The sequence below is a fragment of the Musa acuminata genome, chromosome BXJ1-10 (assembly GCF_036884655.1).
Source record: "Musa acuminata AAA Group cultivar baxijiao chromosome BXJ1-10, Cavendish_Baxijiao_AAA, whole genome shotgun sequence".
In the NCBI taxonomy this organism is placed as follows: Eukaryota; Viridiplantae; Streptophyta; class Magnoliopsida; order Zingiberales; family Musaceae; genus Musa; species Musa acuminata.
In genome coordinates this window covers 34,087,747-34,112,915 of record NC_088336.1, presented here as the reverse complement: position 1 = coordinate 34,112,915, position 25,169 = coordinate 34,087,747, and the positions used below count along the sequence as shown (strand labels likewise).

The following is a 25,169-nucleotide window of genomic DNA, read 5'->3' as shown; positions in this document are numbered from 1 at the left end:
ATTAATTTCATTTATGTACAGCTGCTGTTACTATTACAACCGAGGGTGTTGTCAAAGGCATGATGTGCAATTGAATGTGAAATGACATGACATGACATGATGTGTATAATATGCTAAACACGACAAAGTATGTTATGCTATAATATCATCTGATATGCGTGTTTACACGTAAATGCAAGGAGGAGAGTTTGCATTGTCGGTTTACGCGTCAGCTTCATGTACGTGTACGGAGTGGAGACCGCAAGCACCTCGTAGTGTCTGCACTGCACAGCTGGCGACTATCCTCCCCTGCGGATATAATTAGTTGCATCCAGACATATCCAGCCTGTACGAGAGACGTGGCTGACACCGAAGAGCATCATTAATTGGACCCCACCTCCCACCAACCATAATATTCCCCCTACTCCCCGTTTCCATCGTGATAAAATTGTAGACAAAGATCAGTCAATTGTTCAGACCAAAATACAATGGAATGCATCCGTTTATACATGAATTGAATGAATCGGACGACATAAATGTAGCAAGCGATTTCAAATTAATCTTTGAACCCCTAAAAACAAGCTAAAGAACGAACCAAACCGGTGGATGAATCGCCGCTCTCTCTCTCTCTCTCTCTCTCTCGCTCTCTGTTCTGTTCTGATCTGTACATTGTTATGCCGGCGGTGGCGAGCTGCCTTCTCCGCCCCTAAACGAATGGAAACAAAGGAATAAAGAATGCCAATGCGTAACACGCCAAGGACTACGAAGACCAATAAAGGATGAAGAAGGCGAGGATGTCGGTCCCGGAGGATGGCCGGATAAAGAGGTCGTAGGGATGCCAGAGATGGTCGACGGGGCAGGGGGAGCCGGCGTCCAAGCGGTCCCATGGCTTCCCCTTCCCGCTCCAGTGCATCAGGCTGACGGGACCGGGGTGGAGCCACCGGCATTCTCCGGTGAGGTTGTCGCCGCCGAGGCCGTGCTGATTCCACCGGTGATCCAGACCCTCCACCTCCCCGGCCAACACCAGCAGGAAGGGCGGCAGGGAGCCCAGCTCGTAGATTCGCCGCTCCCGTTGCACCTCCATCCACCGTTCGATCCGGCGCCGGTACCCCCCGGCCCGCCATCTGCGGAGGTCCATCACCATCACCCCGGTGTTGAAGTAGCAAGGCCGGCGACGCCGGCCGGCGAAGACCCGAGCCCCGCCTTCCGCCCAGAAGGCGGACGTGAAGTAGCGGGTGAAGTTGGCGTGGCAGTACTCGGGGGCGGCGACGACGGCCGCGGCGGAGGCGAGGCGGGCGGCCGCGTCGTCCCAGAGGAGGCGGACGTCGTCGACGACGACGACATCGGAGTCGAGGTAGACGACGCGGTGGACGCAGGGGTCGAGCAGGTCGGCGAGGTAGACGCGGGCGTAGTTGAGGGGGTTTTCGAGGGTCTGGCGGACGGAGGAGGAAATGAGGCCGCTGACGAGCTCCTCCTGGAAAGTGTACACCTCGAATCGGAGGGAAGGGAACACAGAACGGACGATGGAGCCAAGAAGGCTGGGAAGTTTATCATCGCCCCCGTCATGGCCGCCGGCGGGGGCGATGAAGTGGAAGAACATGGTGTCGGGGCAGGAGGTGTGCCAGAGGATGGAGTAAACGGCGGCGATGGAGCCGCGGAGGTAGTGTGAGTCCAGCGTCATGGCGATGTGGACGTAGGAGGGGTCGCAGGCGGTTGCGCGGCCAACCCCGGCGGAGGCAGACGGGCAGATGTCGCTGTTGTGGAACTGGTTGGCCTCCTCGAAGCGAAGATGGGCAGGGGGTGTAGGCGGTGCAAGGGCAAAGAAGAAGGCGGCGCCGGTGGGGGATGTGAAGAAGAAGAGGAGGAGGAAGAAGAAGAGAGAGGAAGACATGGCGTTTCTTTCTTGGACTGGTGGTGGTGGAGAAGGAGAATTAGTCTTCTTTTTTCCGCAGGCCATATCGTGTTGTAGGAATCTTTAATTGGCCACACAGAGAAAAAGCGGAAAAAAGAAGACCGGAGAAGGTGGTGGTGGGCGGGGATGCGAGGTCATTTATGTGGGTGCTTAGCTAAATTGGAAGCGACGGAGTCACGCTGCTGCTGCTAATTGCTGTTGCCGTTTGTTTGTTTGCATGTTTGTTGTGGCCGTTGTGGCCAACTCTCCGGTTGGCTCTGTCCGGATTTGACGTTCCGTTTGCTGGTTTGAGGAAACCGGGGACAAGCGCCACCACCACGTGGCAGTGTTGTGAGCTGAGCCGGCGGAGAAGGATGTCAATGATTGTGTTCACGGAAATTATTTGCCCGTAAACCAACGAACGCTGCTTTTAGATCGTAACCGCCCAATGATAGCTTATCGTATCTCCACAACTATCAAAGCCTTCGAGTTGAATGAACGGCCGGTGATCTACGTCGCCGCATATACCTCGACCTCGGATGCACATTTCGCACGCAAGGCATCTCGGGAAGCCCATGCATGTCAACCTCCTCACGGCTTCTCTCTCATTCCATACCCGCACGGTATCATCTCTCTCCCATCTCGTGTTGTGTGTATGAGACGCATTCGAGTTCTTTCCCACGTGAGCTTTTGTGTTCGTGGAACTTCCAAACGAAGTCTTCTTTTGGAAAAACCATTCATTACACTTAAAGAAACTCGAATAAGTTTATTGCTACGTCGAATTTTAAATAAAAAAATCATATATTACCTGCTTGAGGAAGAAAATAAATATTTATATAGCCAACTCCAAATGGTTAAGACAAAGATTTATTGTTGCTGTAGAAGAAGAAAGAAATATTACAATTTTCGTTACCAAAAGATACAAAGAAAAGCACAGATTGATTCATAAGTTGTGGAGAATAGATCTCACCTCCCTCTTATTTCCAAACAACACTAATTGAAAGGAGTTGCTGTGCTTACTGCAATCTGATTCAGGGAAGAACAGATCTCACCTCCTTCCTGTCTGGACCAAACGTCTGCAAGAGGGGGAGGGAAGGGAAAAGTCAGTTCTTTTTTCAGGAAAAAAAGCAATAAAATTTCTTTTGAGAAATGATGCGAATACAATCAGTGCTTACAGAATCAGCACTCAATAGAAAAAATGATGATCATCGACAAAAAAAGATGACTTGATTTACCATGCAAATTTTGCCAACCACACTTTTTTCCTTTTAGGAAACACATGGGATGTTCGAAAAGCAGTCAAACAGCTTAATGGCTAAAAAATATGTCGGGTAAGGTTGATGAGTGCCCAATTTCTCGTAGAGAATATCAACAATAAGTTCATCATCGATCTTTAAGTGAATCATGCGATGGGCACTTAAAAACTTGATCTTGCAGTATAATTCATCATAAAGGAGCATTATTGGCCTTCCAGACTACTATTAATCTTATTCTACAATGCTTAACGTTCCTGCAACATCTGAACTTGACTTCCCTGAGTAAATCTATCACCGACCACGTTTCTCCTTCATGGCATCAGAACTACAAATTAGTCACTAATTTACTTGTCCAAATCAATTTACTCATATCAGCATAACACCAACTCCAGCTGCACGATGCATACTTGATTCTTCCTCTGCTTTGATTCGATATATGACCATGTATGTAGGTTTACTATGACAAGATCATAATCATAGGGTCAGTCAAATGCCGTCCACAGCTCATCCTTGGCCATTAACTAAAAATCAACAGGTCTCTTATTCTCGATAGCCACAGCTCATCCTTGTCCTCTAACATGATGGCAGGTAATATTTCACAGTAAGAACATAAATTCTCAAAATGAATCATGCCCGAAAAGATCTTGAACATGTCCTCTTCCTTAAATGCAAGAACAAATAGTGTACAACAACTGATAGAAAAATCAAAGCTAAAAAATCATAAGGCAATGGTCTATATTCCTTTTTGATGGCGAAGAGTTTAGCATCCTCACTAGTATCTTTGGCAAGGAATAAGATGAAAACCAAGCCAATATTAAACTGAAATAACTATATAGTATATAATGAGCATGGTGCTTGATCCATCACTGACAAAATAAACTCTAAGGAGATTATTTAAGCAAGCGATACTCGATTGAAATTTCGGTAACTGTATTCATAGTGGATTGTTTCTTCTCTTTTTCTCCTGGTTATATCAGCCAAATAAATTCCTCTGTGAAGAAGTTCCATAGTTGCCCACTTTAGACAATAACCGTTGCTTTGTTCACTGAACCATCAGGAAGTTTAAAAACAAACCCACATCATAAGTTCTATATAAAACGTATACACAGCCACCTTTCCACTGCATTGAGTGGGCTCAGATTGGCATATCCAGATCTGTTCTACAAACTAATCTTTTTGGGGAGAAGTAAACATGGGATCAGTTGAGAACAACTAATTGTGAAAACTATGCTTGACGGTCACCAGATCAAGATTGGTCAAATAGGGCTATAAGGGTCAGTTCATCTTGGTTTGGCTGCGCAAATGGGTTTGCCTATCCATATCCACAGCAACACAAAATGTCTTCATTGATCAAAAAGGTCAACTAGCTCTGCTATTTATCGCTGGCTTTCATACATCTCTCAATTTTATACTGCACCTGACACTGTAATTCCTTTAGTATACTCTTGGGGCCTATGACAAATATGGATGTATGATAACACTATTGTAACTCCTTTACTAGACCCACGGGGCTTATAAGAAACATGGCAATTGTGTCTCCAATATGTTACATATGATTGTTTGAATTGCCTTACTAATACCGGAAACAGCAAGAATGAGAATGCTAGATCCTGAAGTTCCATGTTACTCGAGATATTCAATATGCATTGTCAACTCTCTTCATTAATGATAATCTAAATTTCAAAAAGATAGATTTTATAAAAATAAAGCAAAGATTTAAGAAAATCATATACCTCAGCACCAAAACCTTTAACATACACATTGGAAAAGAGCTCAGATGGATCAGGCATAGGGCATTCCTGAAGTTTGGGAATTAAAAAAGAAAAGGTTAAAACAAGACCATGATAATATCAAAGAGCATGGCATAGTAAAACTTATGACGAGTTCAGAGTCACTTGCTGACCTTTGCTTGAGCAACTGCATCATCTACTTTCTTTCTAACTTCTTTTTCAATATCCTGACAAATCATGAAGCATAAGTTGATCAAAAGGACAAAAAGTTCAAATGCAGAGATTGATACGACTGTACACTCTCAATATTTTCATATGGCTTTTTAATTTCCGGAAATACAAGCAGCTCATTCTAGAACATAATTGAATAAAACCTTCAGCTCAGAGGCAGAAGCTAGCTCGTGAGACAATATCAACTTTCTAACCCTCTCGATGGGATCTCGTTCCTGTGTACAATATAAAACAGCTTTCTTAGAACGAGAACTCAAAAAATCAATTAATAGTAAGTGAACCGGGTATGATCAGCTGACCTGTCTTACACCACTGATCTCGTCACGTGTACGGTATGTGCTTCCAGGATCTGACATGGAGTGCCCATGGTACCTGTAAGTATCCATTTCAAGAATCTGGATACCAGTATATGAAGAAAAATATGAGTTCTTCATCCATTGTCTAATTTATATCAACACGAGCTTATAACTATGTATACAGCTGATTGTATGATATATCCACACATCAATTTATGATATATCCACACATACAATGTTATGTGTATGATATATCCACACAAATTTATGTATACACATGCAAAGGGTATGGAACAAGAATCGAGCCATGTACCCATACAATGTTAAACAAACCATGTTGATGTACAATGACAAACAATTTACAGTTAGGACCAATATTTAGGAAATATGAGGGAAAGATGAAGTGTAACCAGAAAACTATACATCCCACAAGTTAGAACAACATTTTAGTCCCAAAAATTGTGAAATCTTCATCTATGTCAATTAACCAGGCTTTCTAGGTTGATTCCATATTCAGCAAAAAATTAAGATCTCAACACATTTGAATAATTGATGTCCTGATTTTTCTTAAAGCAGTTAGGAGTTAGGACACTCAAAAAAAAAAACAACTCTATGAAACAGAGAATGATAAAAAGGCCAACAGCATCAACTTCAAGGGGAAAAAAGATTAAGAATGAGATTTAAAGAAGAAAAGAAATTTTACTGATCATCCGAAAGATAGAAAAGCAAACCACTTGGCAGAAGTTGTTGACTAGGGACAAAGCCAGAAACTTCACTCCAAGGGAAGACTAGAAATTATCTAAAATATTAAACATAGTACAAAATATATTAAACATGTCCATTCCAGATTTGAATACCAGAAATTTAAGTGCTGACTAGGAAAAACCAATACTCACTGCTTGCTAAAAATATAACAATTCAACTAGTTTTTCATATCAAATCAATTGTCCAATGATGGTTCAAAGTAGTGTTCCATTTTTGTTAAGTCAACAAGTACATCTATTATGGTCCCAGTGTTTGACATGCTTTTTGAAATCGATAACAAGTCAAAGTAAAATGTTTAATAAAAATCATCAACATGACATGTTTTAATAGAATGAAAGAAAAATCTCACCAGCAATATAAAGATTGTAGAACATGCATATTATTAACAGCCAAAGATGCAAGAGGTCTGGATCATGCAGAAACAGAATAACTGACCTTTTATTTAAATGATATAATTTTGGGAGTCCTTTATGTCAGAGGATATGATAGAGGACTCCAGAGTTATTTAATTAAAAAAATCTCTCTTCCATCATTCATTGCAAGTATGGTCTTCAATCTGATTTGTTGAGTTCATCAATCATGAAAACGTATGATCTACAATGGTGATTTCTGCAGACTGTGACTTGCAGAGGGATGCCAGAACTTCCGACTTCCTTTTCCTAAAATACTGAGGGTATCACTCCTGGAAGCAGATTAAGCTCTGCCTCAAATTCATAGCCAATCTACTCTGACAATCTGACTCAAATTGGTATTTTTTATATGTCAAAGTGGAGTTTTCAAATAGGGCCCACACATATGACAGCCTTTCTTTTTTAGCTCAGAGTACCAGCGACATGATTCAGAGATTTAAAAATTGATGGCCATGTAAACTGAAATGAATTAAACTTATTAAATATTTCCTTTCTAAATCAGGCCACACATGTACACCAGAGACGCATGCATGAGCTGCATTCTGTTCAGAGAGGACCAGGACATGCAATCCACAGAAAATAGTAGAGAATTTTCAGCTAAGTCCATGACAGGACGTTGGATGTGGCCATGGACCACTCTGATCCAGCAAGGGGCTTCACACATCTAATTGACAAATTATAGAAGTCATAATGTGTTTCCTACAACATCAGAAATTCAGAACTATGACTAAAATGCAGCAAAGAGGATTTGACAGAATAAAATGTGACTATTATATGCAGGAGACATAAGATATCACCATATACAGGCTCGGATAGATACATTAATAGTATAAAATAAATGATAAAGATGTTTTAACGTAAAGGATAAATACTTCCTGATACAAGTTTACACAAAATTGGTAATAGAGCACATTCTTTGGGCATGCATGATATTGTGACCAAACATTATTCAGATATTATGTTTGAACTTTGAAGTCCTCATTTTACACCAAAAATCTATTTATGATTACATATTCATTAAAGGCGAAGCTCATCATGCTTCATGGATCTTCATTAATCTAAATTAATCTGTACTAAACTATTATATCTGACATAATAGTTAGCCAACATCAACTATTCTATAATCTCCACACAAACCATAAGATAGTTTGTACCAAGGCTACATAAAAAAATTCTCTAATAAAACATGACAAATAAAAAGGTTGATTATATACTCACAATGGGTCCATTAGCTAAAGCATATTCTTTAGCAAAAATGCATGCTTGTTTCACAGCAAGAACATCCATTCCATCAACCTGTTATGAAAAAAAAAACAATATACTGACAAGGAATTTTATATAATCAACAGAACCTAATATCTAAAGGATATAGTTTATATTACGTTGCGGGCATAGGCAATGAAGTTGCTAATACAAATAGAGTGAATAACATGATAATCTAGAAGAAAATCAAAATTCACAACCAGCAAATTGTACAAAGCAAATCTTGCAACGATGAACCAGAATTGCAATCAAAATATTAAGATCCTAACATGTGCATATAACATTATCATATAGCTAGGCATCCACATATACATTTGCAATATAAAAAAGTACAACATATCCATATATGCATACTTTAGTAGCATCATTTGTTTATAATATATAAGATGAACATTACAAGTTGATTAGAAAAATATATTAACATCCATTTATGTAGCTTATTTGTCTACAATCACCTTTTATGAATAGTCACTGTTTGCTATAAAGAGGGGTCAATGAGTCGAGTCCAATTCAATTTAATCTGAGACCTGGTTCACTTAGAACTATATAAGTTTTGACCAGGAACCTGGATGGTAATGACCCAAACCAAAAATGGTCAGACCTCAGGAACATTTATAATAGCACGTATAATGTAACAAATATAGACTATCTATCATGGATCAGATCCAGTGGTAAATCTCAATATCAACTCAAACATGAAAAAGGTTTAAACCATGTATTTTCCATCCTCCAGAATCACAAAGACAATCTCTCTGTTTCCAGTTGAAAGTTGAATTCTACAATAAACAACAATGACTATGTTAGAGCTCAATCTTTCATTGTGTCAAAGATCCATATAGTTGACCCCATATAAGATTGGGCTGACTTTAATTGCAATCAATTAGGAGAACAAACACTTGGGTTGAATAATTGAAAGACACATTTATGTCTTTGAGCCCAAAGAAGCACAGATAATGGGACATGACTAGGTCATCACTCGAAATAGTTCAGTTCTTTCATAGTAAGCAGAGCGGACACCAAGCCAAGTGAACATTTTTAACTGACATTAACTATTTCCTTCTCCAATACAAGTTCTAAATTTACCGATAAATGCTCAGTAACTTATTTCAATTTATACTATTGCAATTGCTTGAATGCATTGAAAGCCTCAAGATTAATCTTTCCGAGATCTTTAGCACCACAAAAAAAAAATTCAAGCATGTTGAGTTGTCAAACTGATTGTCATTCAAGCAGCCACAGAAGTAAACTCCATAAAAAGTCATGTGCCAGAGGAACACAAGAATTAGGGATGGTGCATGGGACCAACACAGATTTTTCTTACTGTTCCAGCCATGTTATTGAATCAATCATAATTTCTACTTTGGGGGCACTTATATTATATACATGGGTTTTCTCAACTGGGGTCCTCTCTTGAAGAAAAGCTCCACATCCATGTAGACATAGTTCCAGATAATAGAACTCATGTTTAGTTTCTTGTATCAATAAACAAACTCCAGAAAAGGCTGGATTCATACTGATAATTTCTCTAGGATTAGAAGAACAAACTAAGTTAAAGTACATTTCACGAAGATATTGAGAAGAAAATTGGAAGACAAAAAGGATACAAAGAGTGCATTGTTAGACACACCCCCATATTTAGCTGGATCCAAGTCAGTCTGAAATTAGTGATAAGGAAATGATCCTTTTAAACAAACTCTGCAATCAAGACTATACTAGAGTAACTCTTACCAACCTACCCTTGCAATTCAATTTTCAAATGTTATTTTCAACTTGAACTAATCATCAAGTTTGAAATATATTTCCTACAAATTATGCAAAATCAAATTTCCAGTGGTCTTTTCATAATTGTCAAGTTTGAAACAAATGTCTCAGAGAATGACTCATCTACCATGTGCATAAAAGTCCTGAACTCAGTTCACGGTTTGTGAACCTTTTTACCTACTTTTTTTTTTTTTCACTTTCCACCAAAAGAGCAAGAGATAAGAGAGATCAATAAGTGCTGAGGTATTTCACATCTGAATGAGCAACTTAATTTGACCCAAAAAAGGCTAAAAGTAAGTGAAACTGTATTAACATCATGACCGCTGCTCTTCCACCCTCTGCCACAGAATGTTGAATAGTATCTACAACCCTAATTTAACAAGAGAAGACTCCAAGAAGTTAACGAACAGAGAAAGAACTCATTTAGCAATATGATTCAAGAGATGATCCAAGGAGGAATATAATCTAAAATGCCACAAGGTTTGAGTAATGGGAATAGTTTCCCTGCATGAAGTTGCAGGGTAAAGCTGAATGCGATGACCACCCCAAATTGGTGAACCCCTCGTGCACTGAGCCACCATTTTTTTAAGCACAACATCCCAAATGTCATGGCTTCTATGGTGCTAAAAGCAAAATGTTACCAAGATCCTATATAAAAAGGAAATACTATTGAATAGGCCTCTACTGTTAGTCCGAAAGTGCTATATAGTTAAATAGGTCAGCGGCAGTGGCTGATTAGAAAGTTAGAAAGTGACTTAAAATACCTAGAATTCAGATCGTGACCAATGCATCAAGAAGCTTAGAAAGTTAGAAAGGGACTTCCTTTCCTGACCTTAAGACCAGGAACATAGTCGCCACGCTTGTAATAGGCTGGGCTTTTCGCGGCTCTCCACTCGGCTGTACCCATTCCATCTGGGAAACAAGGCAGGTAGGTGAAACTTCCATCAGTCACCGTCTGCGTCCTTCTCCCTACCCACACACATAGAAGGGCACGATAGAAACACTCACAGTGATTGTTCTCGCAAACCAAGATGGCCGGCAGATCTAACAAGGCGGCCATGTTAAGCGCCTCAAAAAGCTGCCCCTGGTTGGCAGCCCCATCGCCGTACAAGGCGAAGGTCACCGAGCCATCCTTGGAATATTTCTGCGCGAAGGCCACGCCGCAGCCTAGAGGGATCTGGGCTCCGACGATGCCGTGGCCACCGTAGTAGGAGGCTTCCTTTCTGTAGAAGTGCATGGAGCCGCCCTTGCCCTTGGCGCAGCCATCGCGGCGGCCCATGAGCTCGGCGAAGGCCTCGAGGAGGGTGCCGCCGCGGCCGAGGAAAGTGCAGTGATCGCGGTAGGAGGTGATAATTCCATCGCGCTTGGTTATGGCGGCCTCCATGCCGACGGCGACGGCCTCCTGGCCGTCGTAGAGGTGGCAGAAGCCTCGGATGAGTTTGGCCTTATACAACGAGTCGGCGGCGATCTCCATGCGACGCATGAGCGCCATGTCGCGGAAGAAGGAGAGGATCTCGGCGGGGGTGGTGTCGACGGCGCGGGAGGGGGGCTCGATCCGGTGGCCTGTGAAGGGGACGCTCGTCTCGATGGTGAGGACGCGCTGGTCATCGGCGGCGGAGGAAGAAAAGGAGCGTAATGACGAGAAGGAATGTGGACGGAGGAGGAGCTTTGAGAGAGAGGATGGCGACGAGGAGCGGGCGAGGACGGCCATTGTTGCTTATGTGGTACTCACGAGGGTTCAGAGTCTCGAGGCAGAGAAGAAGCTGATATATATATATATATATATATATATATATATATATATATATATATATATATAATGCCTCATTTCTTAAAACAATGATATTTGAATAACAATGTTGAAATATTAATTGAAATGTTAATGTACTTTAGATATTTATATAAATTTTAAGAGTATTTTTTTTTTATATTCAAACTATAATTACATCTGTTGTCGTCTGGAGAAGTTACTTAGAAACTTGCGAAAGAATAGATATACATACGTACATCAGTTAGGCACGTATCATAAGAGGCAGGTGTCGTTATGAAACGGCTCTATGAGTCGATGACCTCAAGCGTCTCTTCTTGGTCGCTCATCAAACCCACCCATTCCTGGATCCAGTGAACGCGAATCTGCTTCCGAAGATTTCATGGAGGAAGCCTTGGACACCAAGAAGCATGGCATGTCTTTTAAGTCACCATGGCAGCCACTGTATTCAATCAATCATATGTTCATATTTTCGCTTTGTTTCTCTTCTCATGTCAAGGAAACATTTGGATTCAGTGTCCTCTCATCATTAAATTAATATTTAAACTTTGAATATTTGATATATGAATGAAAAACATACATCATTATTATATTAATATTTTAAATGTAAGAAAATTAATAATAAATATTTAAATCTTAATATTTATTAAAAATGAATTTGATACATCATCACCATGCCAAACGAGTGTTGCCAAAAAGATAGCACAAAAGATCTATTTCTCTTATAAGACTTTAATCATGAACAAAGAGCCAACATCAAAAACATGCAGGTCAAATTTTATTATCATCCATTAATGAAACAATCATTCTTACACTTAAAAGAGTGATCTAAGACTTCTGAGATCCATCATTAGATTGAACTGAAGTATGAGCATCAATAAGTTAACTTGATGTCATTCTGATTAGAAGCTGGTCATGATATATCTGCCACACAAACACACAAGTTTGGTGATCCGAAATATGTGAAATTAGAACCCTAAGATTTCACATTGGATCATATTCACCATTGCACACATTTCCACAATTAAGTAACATATGTTCCGGAAACCAGCAATGTGGAAAGCTAACCTTTTAAGACAAATAGAATCTTTTTGAAATGTAACATTAAAAAGGACCGGAGATGAGTACATGCGCTGGTTGACAAGAATCAACCCAAGAACTGTCTTTTTCTTTCATCTATAGCCTTTGTGGGTTCTTGTACGAAGAAAATACATAGAACCCAAAGCAGTCTCAGGCCAATTCATATACGATGAAGAAATTGTTGCGCAGGTTAACTGGTGAAAGTAAGCAGATAGATGAAGTGGAGGATCATATCAATTTTGCTACAATAGATCACTCGTGACGAGCTTACTGAAAGGCTGTTGCAGGTTCCTGCTTCCTTTAGTGGCCTCCACGTACCATGTTTTCCATGCCTCCACGTAATGTGCAAACAGTTCACTCAAAGCTACAGGAGAAGATTAATTGTTAGGCTAATGTCATGCCAAGATGCAAGGAATGTGATAATTAGATGAAATAAAAATTTAGATCTATGACCATTAGGTTCTGAAACATTATTAGTATGTAATTATTCCTCCTTTCCAAATTTCAGAAGTTATAAACAAACAATTAAGCTTCATGTTGGTTGTTATCTCCACAGAAAAAATTTCCATTTGCAATACTCAAAATTTTTAGGAAATAAAACTGTGACCAATTGATTTGCATCTTAAAAGCTAGTAGATAGATAAACTCTGTGGATCAAACATTGAGAGGATAAATACAGCAAAACAAAGAACTTTGTTGATTGTGTAATCTCAATAAAGGACTGTCTTCATGTGGCATGAGCTTGGATTAAGAATAATTGAAGCTTTTCAAATTAAAGATTCATCCCAACTTACTAAATGAATTTAAACAATAAATGCATAAGAAACAAAATCTGTCCTCCTTTATAGATTTTCTGCAAAGGGAATCTTAAAGATTTTAGTTTGATTTGATGAATACAAATTTCAGAAATTCAAGTCATTCGAAAAGGGTTCAAATGTATACCTTATCATCCTCTAAGAGCAAGTTATTGTAATGAGACCCAAAAACTTAAACTACTAAAAATAACTCAATATAAACTTTAACAGGGAACATGCACATATTTATATTCAATCAAGTGCTGACATTTCTTCAAGAACATAGATCATAAGGATATAAAGCCATCAAATTGCAACTAAATAGCTGTAACAAGTTAACTATCCTTCGGTGCAAATAGAAGAAATTTGGCGGATGAAATATATAAAGATATTGATCGGACCTTGGTTGTGATACTGGGGGCGGAAGGAAGCAGCCAAGCTCTCCCAGTCTTGAACTCCTTTCCCGCACTTCACCTCAACATCAGCTCCCCGTTTCATTACTCCATTCGGATGGAAAGGACCGAAAGCGTACCCACTCTTGGATCCCAAGTGCTTCAGGGCCTCGCGATTACACTCGTTCAGATCCTCACCTTTCGTCTGAACTTTGGTCGGTTTCTTATCCGCTGTTAAATTTGGCCTGCTCTTCTTCGAGTCCACGTTGGTGATCTCAGTTCCAAATGCTCTCTTCGTCGGCTTCTTTGGACCTGGTGCAACAACTGTAACATTATTATCTGCCTTCATCTTACCCTCCTTCAATCCCAACCAGCGAAAGGCTGGCTTCCGTGCTTCAACTTGCGTCTGCAACACCCAGATCACAACGAAAGATAAGAAACATAATGCATTCTCGTCTTTCTCGTTTTCAATGTTGAACTCATAGTAACTCATAGAAGTTTACCTTCTCAATGAGATTTATAGATGACAGGACATTCGCTATGTCGTAGAGACGCCGGATCTTGGCTGCATTATTATCTTAAAGAATGAAAAAGAACCAACATTGCTAATGAAGAACATGAGATTTGAGGAAAGATTTTGAGTACTTCTCATATAAGATGCGTCATGGATGGCACCAAGCAGCAGCCTCGCAGCGTCATCAAGCGAAATTGTGTCCCGCTGATTGAAAACTAGTTAAATTAGCTAAAATGGTAAGAAAACAAAGGGAAAGGATCAATGAAATTTCATTGGGACAAAGGGATCGATGGGCATACATCTGTGGTTAGAAACAGCTTGATAAAATTCTCGGTGAGCGTGCCTAAGGATTTCTCCCTTCTGTTGGCTGTCGCTACAATTAAAACAAATAAGGGCATAAATACGTTGAATTCAAAAGTATTATTTTTTATCCTAACAAAAAAAGCTAAAAGTGTAATATACACACCAGATCTGGCTTTGCAGCAAGCACCACTCGATAAAGAAGAAGAATTAATTATTTGACTTGGTTTCTCATCTCCTTCGTCTGCATACAGATCTGGACTTTCGTCTAGTTCGTCCTCCAAATCCTCCTATTACAACAAAAAGAACTTGATCACTAACATGAACATTGTTTACGCGCTGCAGATACGAGTAATTGGAACTGGAAGGAGAGCTCAAACCATACCTTGAAACCAGATCCTTCACTGCGAGTAATTCCGCTTCGTGCCTCATCCTAATCCAGATCAAGATGCTAGATCGTCAAATGTTTTGTGCTACAAACAAAATCAAAAGTGGGAAAGATAGATCTGACGAGCTCAGACCTCCAATCTATCCAATGCCTTTGGGATCCCCGAAAACCCGATCCAGGAGTACGCATTTTTGGCCTTCCTCGCAAGAACCTGCCAGATCCCCAAAAAATAAAACCATCCTCTGTTCACTAAACAAAACTCCAGAGGGAGATTAAAAAGATGCATCTTTCTTTCACTTTTTCAAATGAAACGATCATCGGAACCAGTCCAGCTCTCACCCCGACGCTCTCCATGATGTTTACGATATCATAGATCCGCCGCCTCTCGACGCCGAGCCGCCGAGCCGCGTCATCCAGGCCGATCGAGTCAACGCCGTCGCGATCATACAAGCTCACAAAACTTTTCGAAACCAGCAGATCACGGCACGTCAAACAACAAGCCCGAGGATGGCATCATCAAAAGGACAGAACAAGGGGAAGCGAGGTTTACTTGGCGCACAAGAGGCCGAGCGATTTCTGCTTCCTGCTGTAGGCGTGGTGCCTCATTCCAGCGTCCAGCGGGTGCGAAGAAGAGGAGGACATCCTTCCTCGGAGTCGACAGCAAAGAGCGGAGGCTCCGAATCGAGATCAGGCGAGGAAGGGTTGGGGGGGGGGGGGGGGGGCGGAATGGCGATTGTTAAAAGGTCGAGGGAGTTGTGTTTGGCGCGGAGGGGGCGAATTGGAATTTTTTCGAAAACAGATCGGGTATCCGAGTCCGCTCCGTGGGATTGGCTCGTCGCTCGTTGCTGCGCCCGCGGCGCGGGGGCGAGGAATTCAAAAAGATATTGCCGCGCGGCGCGCCCTGATGGGATCGAGTCCGTAGTGACGATAATGTCCTCCGACGAAGTGGCAATCGGCGGGGTGTTTTGGTCAATATACTTGGGCATGGTGTGTGTTACGACTTACGAGAGAATCCGGGGGCGGCGGCACGTGGTTTGTTTCCCCCGTGGCCAGAGCTTGGGATGGCCCGTGATTGCCTCCTAGCCGTCCGTTCACCGTCAAATCTACATCTACTCGTCCGAGCGTGGGTCCGAACCACTTTACCAGAATTTGGGGATGCGGCCGTTTGTTGACGGCCGTATCCCACCTTAACGGAGCCAAAGAAGGGCAGATGAGGGAAGTGGAGGCAAAAGTCAACTCTCTTAAGTTTTCTGGCTATCGATTTAGGTTGACAATTAAATGATTAAGTCAATTCGATTTAAATTTTGTTTGAGACTTTTTAACCAAATCTTTTTACAAAGGCCACGTGGATATACGTGTCATTTTAATCTCCAATTCACTTTTGTAGTATTTCATCTTGATGATTTTATTATCTTACAAAGTAATATTTGACAAAAATATATTTATCTTTTATCATGATTGGTTTAGTTCTTAGATATTTTTAGACTTGAAGAGTTATCACAAAATATTTTGGTTGATACATCTAAATTAAACATCAATTCATTTAGTTAATTTTTGAACTAGAGCTACAACTGCAATGTATTCTATTTTTATTGTTGATAATACTACAATCAGTTGTTTCCTAGAAGATCATAGAATTAGTTTGTATCCTAAAAAGAAAATATATCTAGATGGGTTTTTTCACTACCAATATCTCATGGATAATTAGTATTGATATTTCAAAATAAAATTAGTATTGATAAATTTAATTGAATAAAAACTTTCTCTACCATTAAAAAAAATCAAAATCCTAAGCCTTGTTCAAATAACAAATGACAATCTTTATCGCTTAAAAATAAATTTATGTTGGATTCTTCATTTATTTGGTTATCAAGATATCTCATATATATGGTATTATTATTGTCAATGCCTATAATGTATCTATAATAATTATTATCGATCTTTTCGTCACCACCAATATTATCAAACTTTAATGATTAATTTATCCAACAAAAAGTCTTCAAAAAAAAATTTATCATAGGACACCCTCATATTTGATGTTTACTAAAAGATATTTTTTTTAAAAAAATCAAAAATACACTTGATCTTGGGTCGATTTATTTTATTGAATCTAACTACCTGAGCCAAACCTAATCGATCTAATGGTTGATTTGGTCTAATCTAATCCATTTGGGTTGGATTCTACACAGTAGATCGGGTTAAACTAGGTTAAATCAGGTTTGAAGTAAAAAGCAATGGAAGATGGCAATTGATGCTCCTCTTCTCCTGAGCAAACAACTTTCATTCTTGTTGTGGGATGGGAAAAAACACCGCATCAAGAGTATTTCTACTCACCACATGAGTAAGATTTGTTTCATCATCGTCTTCTACCCTCGACATCCTTTGTAAGTGATATTTTTTTTTTTTATCTTCGTTTAGGTCTCTGATTCTTTGTTAATTCCAGTTGCTGGCATTCATGCCCATCCATTGTTGTCCGTCAGCCGATGAAGAGTTTCCAGACGCAGACATGGTCGGGCATCAATTGAGTAGAACGACAGAGCAAGTTCTCGGTGATAAGCCATTAGATTTTCCAATAGCCAACAACACAACATAAATGGTTATGAGTTTTCAAGAATCTACTAGATGATGGGATATAAAGAGAAATAAACTTTTGTATATGAATAAATACTAGCAGGCCATAACACGCAGCAGAATTAAATGAAAATCACAATCAAATATGACACCAAAATTTACGTGGAAAACCCCTCCAAAGTGAAGGGTAAAAACCACAGGGCAAACTAGATATAATCCACTATTAGAATAATGAATATACAAATCTCAATCTCTTACCCTAAACCTTAATAACAATCACAAAAGAATAACTATGATATAAGGATCATATCACTGTACACAATATCTAAATTCTCTTTAAGTAATCACAGCAAGAATTTACTATAGATCTGATCTAATTAGATCTAGGATTTAATCAAAAGGGAAATAACCTGTGAGCTATTAAAGCCTACTATAAGCTGAATCATGGGCTATCAGCCAACACCTAAAGGTAGCTTTTCGCTCTATATCATCTTTTATTTCTCATTTCAATATCCACATATATATATATATATATATATATACTCGGTTACTTGTTCTTTTGCTCCATTTGAGCTTGTTCTAATGTTCTCCTTTTCTCACCATTTAGTAACTTTTAACTATTATCGATTATATTTAAAATTAGAAGCCACACATTGTATTTAACTTTTAACTATTATCGATTATATTTAAATTTAGAAGCCACAAACAGTGACTCAACGAGAGAGAGAGAGAGAGAGAGAGGGGTAAAAGTGGTGTATTATCGATTATATTTAAATTAAAAATTTATAGTTTTAAAAGTAAAATAAATAATTTTATTTTACTTTATCAAAAATAAAATAAGATAATAGTTAATTGAGGACAAGCACCTTATCAAAATGACTAGATAATATTTCGGACAACAACCTTATCGTGCCGATTACACCCTCCTTCCCAATTCATTAGATGTTATCAAAAATAATATCACAAATAAATATTAATTTAGAAGCCACACATTGTAGTTGATATGGAGACAACCATGGCTTAGTTGTTCCGAGTTCTATTGTCCATATCATTTTTGGATAGGATTCTCTTTTATCGTTTATCCGATCTTAATAATAGAAACACACATGAAGGACATCGACCAATTAGATACAATCAACATGCATGAACATATATATATATATATATAAAACGGAGGACATCTTTCCAAAATAAACTATTTTCAAAGTCTATCTATCTAATTTCAAGTCTGATTAGTATACATCTGATCTTTATTAGTTATAATAATATTAAATTATATCATATTAATATAATTTAATATATTAATTATAATTAAAAACAATTAATTAAAAATAAATAAATCATAGAAGTGGAAGAACAAAAATAAGAAAAAGAAATGCCTATGTTAAAGCAATATGAATAGGTAATTGTTACCAAAACTATTATTTATTTAATGGCCCATTCAAATCCTAATCCCATCGGGGATCAGATTACTGAGGAAATTAACCATAAATTAATCGGCTCACTGTACGTCGGCATATAAATTAGACTGCTAATGGAAACTATATATTAGGCGCAGCGGCGGTCTCCACGTTTTAAACGCTGCCCTCCCTCTTGTGCTGGAGTCGGTTGAACGGAGGATCTCGTGTGCCGGAGAAATCCCAGCCGTCGGTACCCGGTGGACGCGGCAACTTGATGCCTATAGCTACGGGGAGGAGGGGCGGGATCGGACGGCCCGGGCTCGTCCACTGGACGGCCGCCCGCCGCTCGACCTCCGGGGCGGCGCCCCGGCGGGGGATGTGCGGGAAGGCGAAGGCCGGCGACGGGGATTCTTGTAGCTCGTCATCTATCGGGCAGGACAGCGACAATGTGGCCGGCGGATCTGCGTCGGAGGGCGAGGAATCGAGGGAGACGGAGATGGAGAGCGGGTCGAAGGGGCCGCTGGATACATTGCAAGTGCTCGAGGAGTCGCTGCCGATGAGGTATTCGCTCTTGATCTCCATGGATTCCGCGTCCTTCTTCTTTCTTTTCCTTTTGTCTGAGTTCTCGAATCGAGCCTGCGCTGGAAACCGTTCCTCTTTCTTTTAGTTATATAAGAAAATGATTTTACTCATTATAAACATTGGAGTAATTTGATTTTATATATCATACAGATAATAAATAAAAATAAAAGAGTACAATATCACATGCCATAAAATAATGCAAAATAAACAATAAAATAGAAATAATAGTAAAAAAACCACAAATTTATAAATTATGTTATTTACATAATTTGTGCATTTTTTTTTTATTTTAAGCTATTTTTTAAAAACTATCTGACATTTATGTGAGGCATTTGCATGTTTATGTTGATAATATTTTTTGATTTACTATTTATTATTATATCAAATATGCTTCTTGTACTTTATATTATTTAATTTTTGATATTTTTATTTCTATATTGTTGTTATATTATTTTATTCTTAACGTATGTTATAATTATTCATTTGGTCGTAGGCGTGGTCTCTCAGGATTCTACGCCGGGAGATCCAGATCTTTCCAGAACCTTACCGACGCTGAGGCTTGTTCTTCCGCTGGGGAGATTGGCAAGCCGGAAAACGCCTACACTCGCAAGCGCAGGAATCAACTTGCCTCCAGTATCGTGCAGGAGAAGTCACATAATGATGAGACGGGGGGAAGCAACGAAGACCGCAGCCCAAAGAGGCATGCTGCTGCCGGCGGGAGCACGGTGACGACGTGCACCATCACCAGCGATGGCTCTGCCGGCTACGATGCTACTGCCATCGAAGAAGCGCCAGATCCAACTCAGTCTTCCCCGCCCGGTCTACTGCGGGAGGAAGTTGGTAACACAAGCGCCGCCGCTACCACCGAAGAAGAGCAAGATCCAGCTCAGTTTCCCCCTCCCGGTCGACCATAGGAAGAATCTGGCACCACAAGCGCCACTGCTGCTGCCGCCACCGATGAAGAAGGAGATCCAGCTTCTGTTATAAATTGTTCAAATTAAAAAAAATTCTTTTCAAAATAGTTATTTTTCAAAGATTGTAAAAATATCTATAAATAAGTATTTGAAAGTAAATTATGAATAAGATTTTAATTTTTGATATTAAAACTTTTCTTATAATTATAATTTTTATGCTTACACGGTAATTAAACTTAAAAGGAATGCACTGTAGTCTGCACCTGAAAAGGAGGTGCAACCATGTAAAGAACCAGTGAAGAACACACTTATAAGGTAATGATCGACCATTAAGCAAATGGAACAAGAAACAAATGGTGTGTTCCTCCTCCTTGATGGATCACTTACAAGCCAAAACCATAAGCAACAGCAATCCAAGCTGCAGCCACCATAGTCCATAAAGCACTGCTGAGGCTGCTGGCGCCGCTGCAGTCGTCGTTGTTGCCGCTGAAACATCCAGGCCGGACTGTCTTCGCCACTCCTCCCTGAAGCACGAAGCTGCTGTTCCTTGTCCCATTGCTAAACAGAACACACCAGAAGTAGGGAGCTCCACCATCGGTGCCACTAACAGCAACTCCTACCTCCGTGTGGTTCTTGTCATGCAGAATCTGCAGGCTCCGAGCATTTTCAATCAAGATATCGAAGGCCGCTTCAGGGGAGACGTAGGTGCTCTGGCAGGCAAGTAGCCGGCCGGTGATGGGAGCAAGTGTTGGAGCTTCAACACCACAATTGGGAGCGAATGTATCGATAAAACTACTGTCAGGTGGCTTCTTGCTGTCCCCAACCTCACCACACTGACCCTCGTAGGCTTTGATGTATTGCAGGGCAATGCAGCCGAGGCCTGCATTGTCAAAGAGAGCGGGGGATTTGTGGGATGTTCTGTTGCTGTTGATCACTGACACAAGCTCATCTGCAGGATTGTCTGTAAAGAAAGCAAATTGAGAGAAGGCAGGAAAGACAATAAGAGAAACCAGATGTTAATAATATTAAAAGATTAGTGATCTAATGGGATGGGTTGCCTGTTATTGGACATTATATTACTCCAGAGATAAAGTAGCTTACAAGATAGAATCAAGGAGAGAGAGAGAGAGAGAGAGAGAGAGAGAGAGAGAGAGAGAGAGAGAGATACATAGTCTTGAAATAAGAGAAACTTTTCATTCATAAAAATATTGCTTCCTGCAATTATATCATATGTAATCTAGTCTAACTCTGCAGATGTTGCTCTTTCATATAACAGTAAACAAAATTCTCGCCTTAACTTACACCATTTTCTGCAGTTGTTCCTCACCCAAGTAGTTATTTTAGTATTTGGCCATCATAGAATATACATCCCGGTATAAAAAGGGGAAAAAAATGAAGCATATACTTTACATAAAGACGCATATTTCCCAGATAAAAAATTTTGAGCTGGTCTAAAGCCTTGTATTTCTACATGGATAGTGATTAGGTCAAATTTTGGCCATCCATTTGGAAGGACAGGGACGGGGCCAGCTGCATCCTTTCACTTGAATCGTCATGTTGACCAACAAACATTTGTTGGTCTCATATTTCAAAGAAAATAATGAAGAATTAAGACATGGTATTAGCACGTAATCTAATAGCTTAAGTTTTTCATCGTAGGAAGCAACATCCAATTGCCATATCAATGTGTTGGCCTGGACTAATATCTCCCCAGTTGATAGCCTCATAGCCAATGGTGTAGCTTGAGCAATGAGGAGTAATGGACCAGTCAGAGTAACCTTCTGCATGACTATGACTATACAAGAGAAAGGTAAGTAGTTAAGTCAGTACGTAAGTGCTTTAATTCTGAGATTGCTTGATTGGTATGTGATACAACTACAGATGGCAAATTTAATTTGATACGAGGGATGTTAACAATCAATGGGGACTCTCACATGAGGGTAAGATTGCCGGAGAGGAGACATGTGAGGATAGTTAGACCTATATCGCAAGAAAATAATAAAATGAGAACAAAATCTATACGATTAGTATATACCTAACAGCTTAAGCTCTTCGACCATTGTGATAGAATTATATAAATTGGACTATTTGATGTCCTCCCCCTCCCCAAACAATATCTCCCAACAGACAAACATGACAGGCACTATGAAGTTTTACTGGTCTAAAGATACCTTCTACAATATGCAATGGATGATTCAGTCACCTAAAGTCTCAATATCTCTAGCTTTAATGGTCCAAAGTAATCTATCTGTGATCTATGGCACAACACAATCAGCACGCTAAAAATATGATACAATTCTCCTTTTGGCTAAACCTCGATTCGTGACAGAATTCTTCCAGTATGCTCTCTTTCAGGTCAGATCTTACAGCAATCTTAGAGCTACCAACATATTAAGCAACATAGATAGAGTTTATATTATGAAAATTGCTTCTCGTCATAATTCCAATTGCATAGTATCATCTCAAATTGATACCAAAACCCCAAATATTATTTTGATTGATTTTCAATTGTATCCAACCATTTCAAACCCTGTTTCAGCCAATGAGAGTAGTTTCAGGCAAATTATGACTAACCATTGCGACTCTAACCAAATTCTACCAAATCATAGTCAATGTTAGTCAACTTTCAACAAATTGCAAGCTGATGGCAGCTGTCCCTGTTTTTGGTTCCAAATATTTTAACCAAACAATTTAGCTCGATCTACAATCTCTAAGGTCTAAATATATTTCATCTACCATGTGACATAATCACTCACAATCGATCAGCATCATTCTCGTAGCTAACATTCTTAAAGGTGAATGCGTGTGCAAAGAGATCATCATATCCGGTATCAGTAGGAATTCAACCCAAAACATCTGCAAGACATGTTTGCAATCCCATTCGCCATGATCCTCTGTTCATTTAAGTCTTTCTACTCACAGATTCTTCTCATATTGTCCAGTTTACCACCACAGTGTGATAAAGTTGTTAAATGCATTTGTAAATAGGTTTTCAGTAGCCAAATTTATCAATTTTTAAATTGTTTTCTTAACAATTCCAAACATGTCTCAATCTCTTTCTCGCAAATAAACTACAGACCTTTGACCATCACAAATGGCCATCAATCTCATTTGATCCTCTTTCTTGTCAAACAAGATATTTGCATAAGACTTTTAAGTTTGACGATCAACCGAAAGATTGAGAATCTTTCGCTACAATATTCAAAACAAGTTACCTGTGATGTATTAGCTTCACTTATTGACTCCATTAATTGTCTCTGAACTAATACTTCTAAAGTTTACAAACATTTTCCATTGTCATAAACTTGTAATTATGGCTCCACAAAAGACACTTTGAGTGAGTACTTAATTTACGATCCTTGATCCTCAACAACAAGCTAAGGTTGTCATCTTTTCCGATCATCTTTGACGCACCAATTGAAGAACCAAACCAGATTCCTAAATCTTTGATGCCAACTGACTATCTTAGGTTTTAGTTGGTGAAGAACAAGAGAGAAAGGGAGGAGACAGGCAGCAGAAGATAAATAAAATAGACCGACTAGTTCAGTAATCGCTTGTAAGGTAAGAAATATAAAAGAAAATCCTACATCAGGTTGTACAGAAGCAAAAAAGATGTCATCACCCACAGAATCTAATAAATGGATTTACTGTAGAAACAAAAAAGATAAGCAACTCTGATTCGACAGAAATGCCATGAGAGAACACAAGATAAAAATCCTCTAACCATCTAAATTCACCAAGTTAATCTACTCCTCGAAATGCTCCTCCATATATCAGTGAAACACATCAATTGGTGAGATATACAACTAATGCAGTTTCCATCGGCTAAACAGGAAAAGGGAAAAAAAAATTCCTTCATAAGAATCAACCATCACTAAATCAATGCGAGCGAATCAGACGAAAGATACTCGAATACGAGGAGGACAGACTCCTGAACCGACCAATGCAGCCAATGCTCCACAGATCTCAGCAGAAACGGAGCTCTGCAGCAGATCCACATCGAGGAACAGCCGTTCACCGACATTTAAAAAAGAGAGGACGCGCTTACTTTTGCTGTCGGTGGCTGAAGAGAAAGAGGAGAGGAGGAGCAGAGAGGCCGCTAGAAAGCAGGCGGAGATCTCCATTGCCTGATCCGTGCAGCTGCTTGTTCTACCTCTCTGTTATTTGGGTGTCTTTGTGCTATAATATTGCAGCTGGCTTCCGGAGATGACACTGCCAAGCTTCGGACAGCGGCGTGTGAGAGCCCACAGCTTACCAACTTTCTTGGTTGCTTTCCTTATTAATCCTTTAAATCTTTGGAATTTACTATCCAACCCTCAATTCTCCCCAAGATTAATTAATTATTATTTTTAATATTTCGATCATTATATTTTAAAAAATATATATATTTTCTATAATTACGAAAATATAGAATTAAAAAATATATAATTATAAAAAAGGAGTTTTATTACCTAGTTTTGATGTACAATTGCTATCTATCTTTTTCTAGTTTACAAGATCATTTAGGAGTATGGGAATCAACTGCTTATAAGTTCGTCAGGTCTCCCTTATCCTTAGAGACATCTTTTGAATCTCATATGTTTTTAAAGGATAAAATCGTACGAATACGCTCCAATCGATCGATCAAATGATCCCTTATCAAATTGATGTTAGAATGAGGGTTCGATGCCTGCACCTCGGTCGAGCAAACTCGCTCTCGAATTATGCACGTAGGCTATGAGCCATTGATTGTACCAAGGATCGATCGACCAAATGATCTCTTATCGAAGAGAAAAACTATTGAATCGAATAAAGATTACAAATATTTCCCAACATGGGTTGGGATTCCTTTCTTCACTGCCTGTTCCAAACCTTCCTTTACAGCCATGGTTAGGAGACCGTGCT

General features: G+C 39.6%; 5 protein-coding genes across 6 annotated transcripts; 1 reads left to right on the top strand and 4 right to left on the bottom strand.

Annotated features, from left to right (window-relative positions):
• Positions 1-427: 427 nt before the first annotated feature.
• On the bottom strand, positions 428-2,347 carry LOC103969564 (probable galacturonosyltransferase-like 6). The gene has a single exon (XM_009383128.3). It carries the CDS (start codon positions 1,934-1,936, stop codon positions 740-742), a length of 1,197 nt encoding a protein of 398 aa, XP_009381403.2. The 5' UTR covers positions 1,937-2,347; the 3' UTR covers positions 428-739.
• Positions 2,348-2,682: 335 nt separating this feature from the next.
• Positions 2,683-11,343, bottom strand: LOC103969563 (pyruvate dehydrogenase E1 component subunit alpha-1, mitochondrial). The gene is made up of 8 exons (XM_065085022.1): positions 10,591-11,343; positions 10,415-10,494; positions 7,777-7,854; positions 5,387-5,482; positions 5,231-5,302; positions 5,030-5,083; positions 4,860-4,925; positions 2,683-2,946 (listed from the first exon to the last, which is right to left on the bottom strand). The coding sequence occupies exons 1-8, from the start codon at positions 11,291-11,293 to the stop codon at positions 2,902-2,904; spliced, it is 1,194 nt and encodes a 397-aa protein (XP_064941094.1). The 5' UTR covers positions 11,294-11,343; the 3' UTR covers positions 2,683-2,901.
• A 1,063-nt stretch (positions 11,344-12,406) lies between these two features.
• Positions 12,407-15,615, bottom strand: LOC103969561 (E2F transcription factor-like E2FE). Of its 2 annotated transcripts, none has more exons than XM_009383125.3 (10): positions 15,369-15,615; positions 15,158-15,278; positions 14,952-15,029; positions 14,816-14,863; positions 14,597-14,720; positions 14,430-14,503; positions 14,262-14,334; positions 14,120-14,181; positions 13,626-14,022; positions 12,407-12,794 (listed from the first exon to the last, which is right to left on the bottom strand). In XM_009383125.3, exons 1-10 carry the CDS (start codon positions 15,458-15,460, stop codon positions 12,673-12,675), a joined length of 1,191 nt encoding a protein of 396 aa, XP_009381400.2. In that variant the 5' UTR covers positions 15,461-15,615; the 3' UTR covers positions 12,407-12,672. The 2 variants fall into 2 exon arrangements, with proteins under 2 accessions (XP_009381400.2, XP_064941093.1); XM_065085021.1 differs by having other exon boundaries at positions 14,430-14,497; positions 15,369-15,539.
• Positions 15,616-19,063: 3,448 nt separating this feature from the next.
• On the top strand, positions 19,064-20,405 carry LOC135594635 (protein OXIDATIVE STRESS 3 LIKE 1-like). Its single transcript, XM_065085020.1, has 2 exons — positions 19,064-19,350; positions 19,865-20,405. Exons 1-2 carry the CDS (start codon positions 19,064-19,066, stop codon positions 20,283-20,285), a joined length of 708 nt encoding a protein of 235 aa, XP_064941092.1. The 3' UTR covers positions 20,286-20,405.
• A 188-nt stretch (positions 20,406-20,593) lies between these two features.
• LOC103969560 (uncharacterized) lies at positions 20,594-24,520 on the bottom strand. Its single transcript, XM_009383124.3, has 2 exons — positions 24,334-24,520; positions 20,594-21,246 (listed from the first exon to the last, which is right to left on the bottom strand). The coding sequence occupies exons 1-2, from the start codon at positions 24,407-24,409 to the stop codon at positions 20,669-20,671; spliced, it is 654 nt and encodes a 217-aa protein (XP_009381399.2). The 5' UTR covers positions 24,410-24,520; the 3' UTR covers positions 20,594-20,668.
• Between the last annotated feature and the right edge of the window lie 649 nt (positions 24,521-25,169).

What these genes read in the sequence shown, in the direction of transcription:
- LOC103969564 (XM_009383128.3), bottom strand. Translation starts at nt 1,936, where the DNA reads ATGGCCTGCGGAAAAAAGAAGACTAATTCTCCTTCTCCACCACCACCA.
- LOC103969563 (XM_065085022.1), bottom strand. Translation starts at nt 11,293, where the DNA reads ATGGCCGTCCTCGCCCGCTCCTCGTCGCCATCCTCTCTCTCAAAGCTC. An exon ending in ACTATGTTCCTGGTCTTAAG is followed by an intron (nt 7,855 to 10,414) that starts GTCAGGAAAGGA and finishes TTTTCATAACAG; the next exon opens with GTTGATGGAATGGATGTTCT. An exon ending in AGATCAGTGGTGTAAGACAG is followed by an intron (nt 5,303 to 5,386) that starts GTCAGCTGATCA and finishes TATTGTACACAG; the next exon opens with GAACGAGATCCCATCGAGAG.
- LOC103969561 (XM_009383125.3), bottom strand. Translation starts at nt 15,460, where the DNA reads ATGTCCTCCTCTTCTTCGCACCCGCTGGACGCTGGAATGAGGCACCAC. An exon ending in AGCTGTTTCTAACCACAGAT is followed by an intron (nt 14,335 to 14,429) that starts GTATGCCCATCG and finishes GTTTTCAATCAG; the next exon opens with CGGGACACAATTTCGCTTGA. An exon ending in CCCCCAGTATCACAACCAAG is followed by an intron (nt 12,795 to 13,625) that starts GTCCGATCAATA and finishes CTTCTCCTGTAG; the next exon opens with CTTTGAGTGAACTGTTTGCA.
- LOC135594635 (XM_065085020.1), top strand. Translation starts at nt 19,064, where the DNA reads ATGCCTATAGCTACGGGGAGGAGGGGCGGGATCGGACGGCCCGGGCTC. An exon ending in GAGGAGTCGCTGCCGATGAG is followed by an intron (nt 19,351 to 19,864) that starts GTATTCGCTCTT and finishes ATTTGGTCGTAG; the next exon opens with GCGTGGTCTCTCAGGATTCT.
- LOC103969560 (XM_009383124.3), bottom strand. Translation starts at nt 24,409, where the DNA reads ATGGAGATCTCCGCCTGCTTTCTAGCGGCCTCTCTGCTCCTCCTCTCC. An exon ending in TTCAGCCACCGACAGCAAAA is followed by an intron (nt 21,247 to 24,333) that starts GTAAGCGCGTCC and finishes CTTTCTTTACAG; the next exon opens with ACAATCCTGCAGATGAGCTT.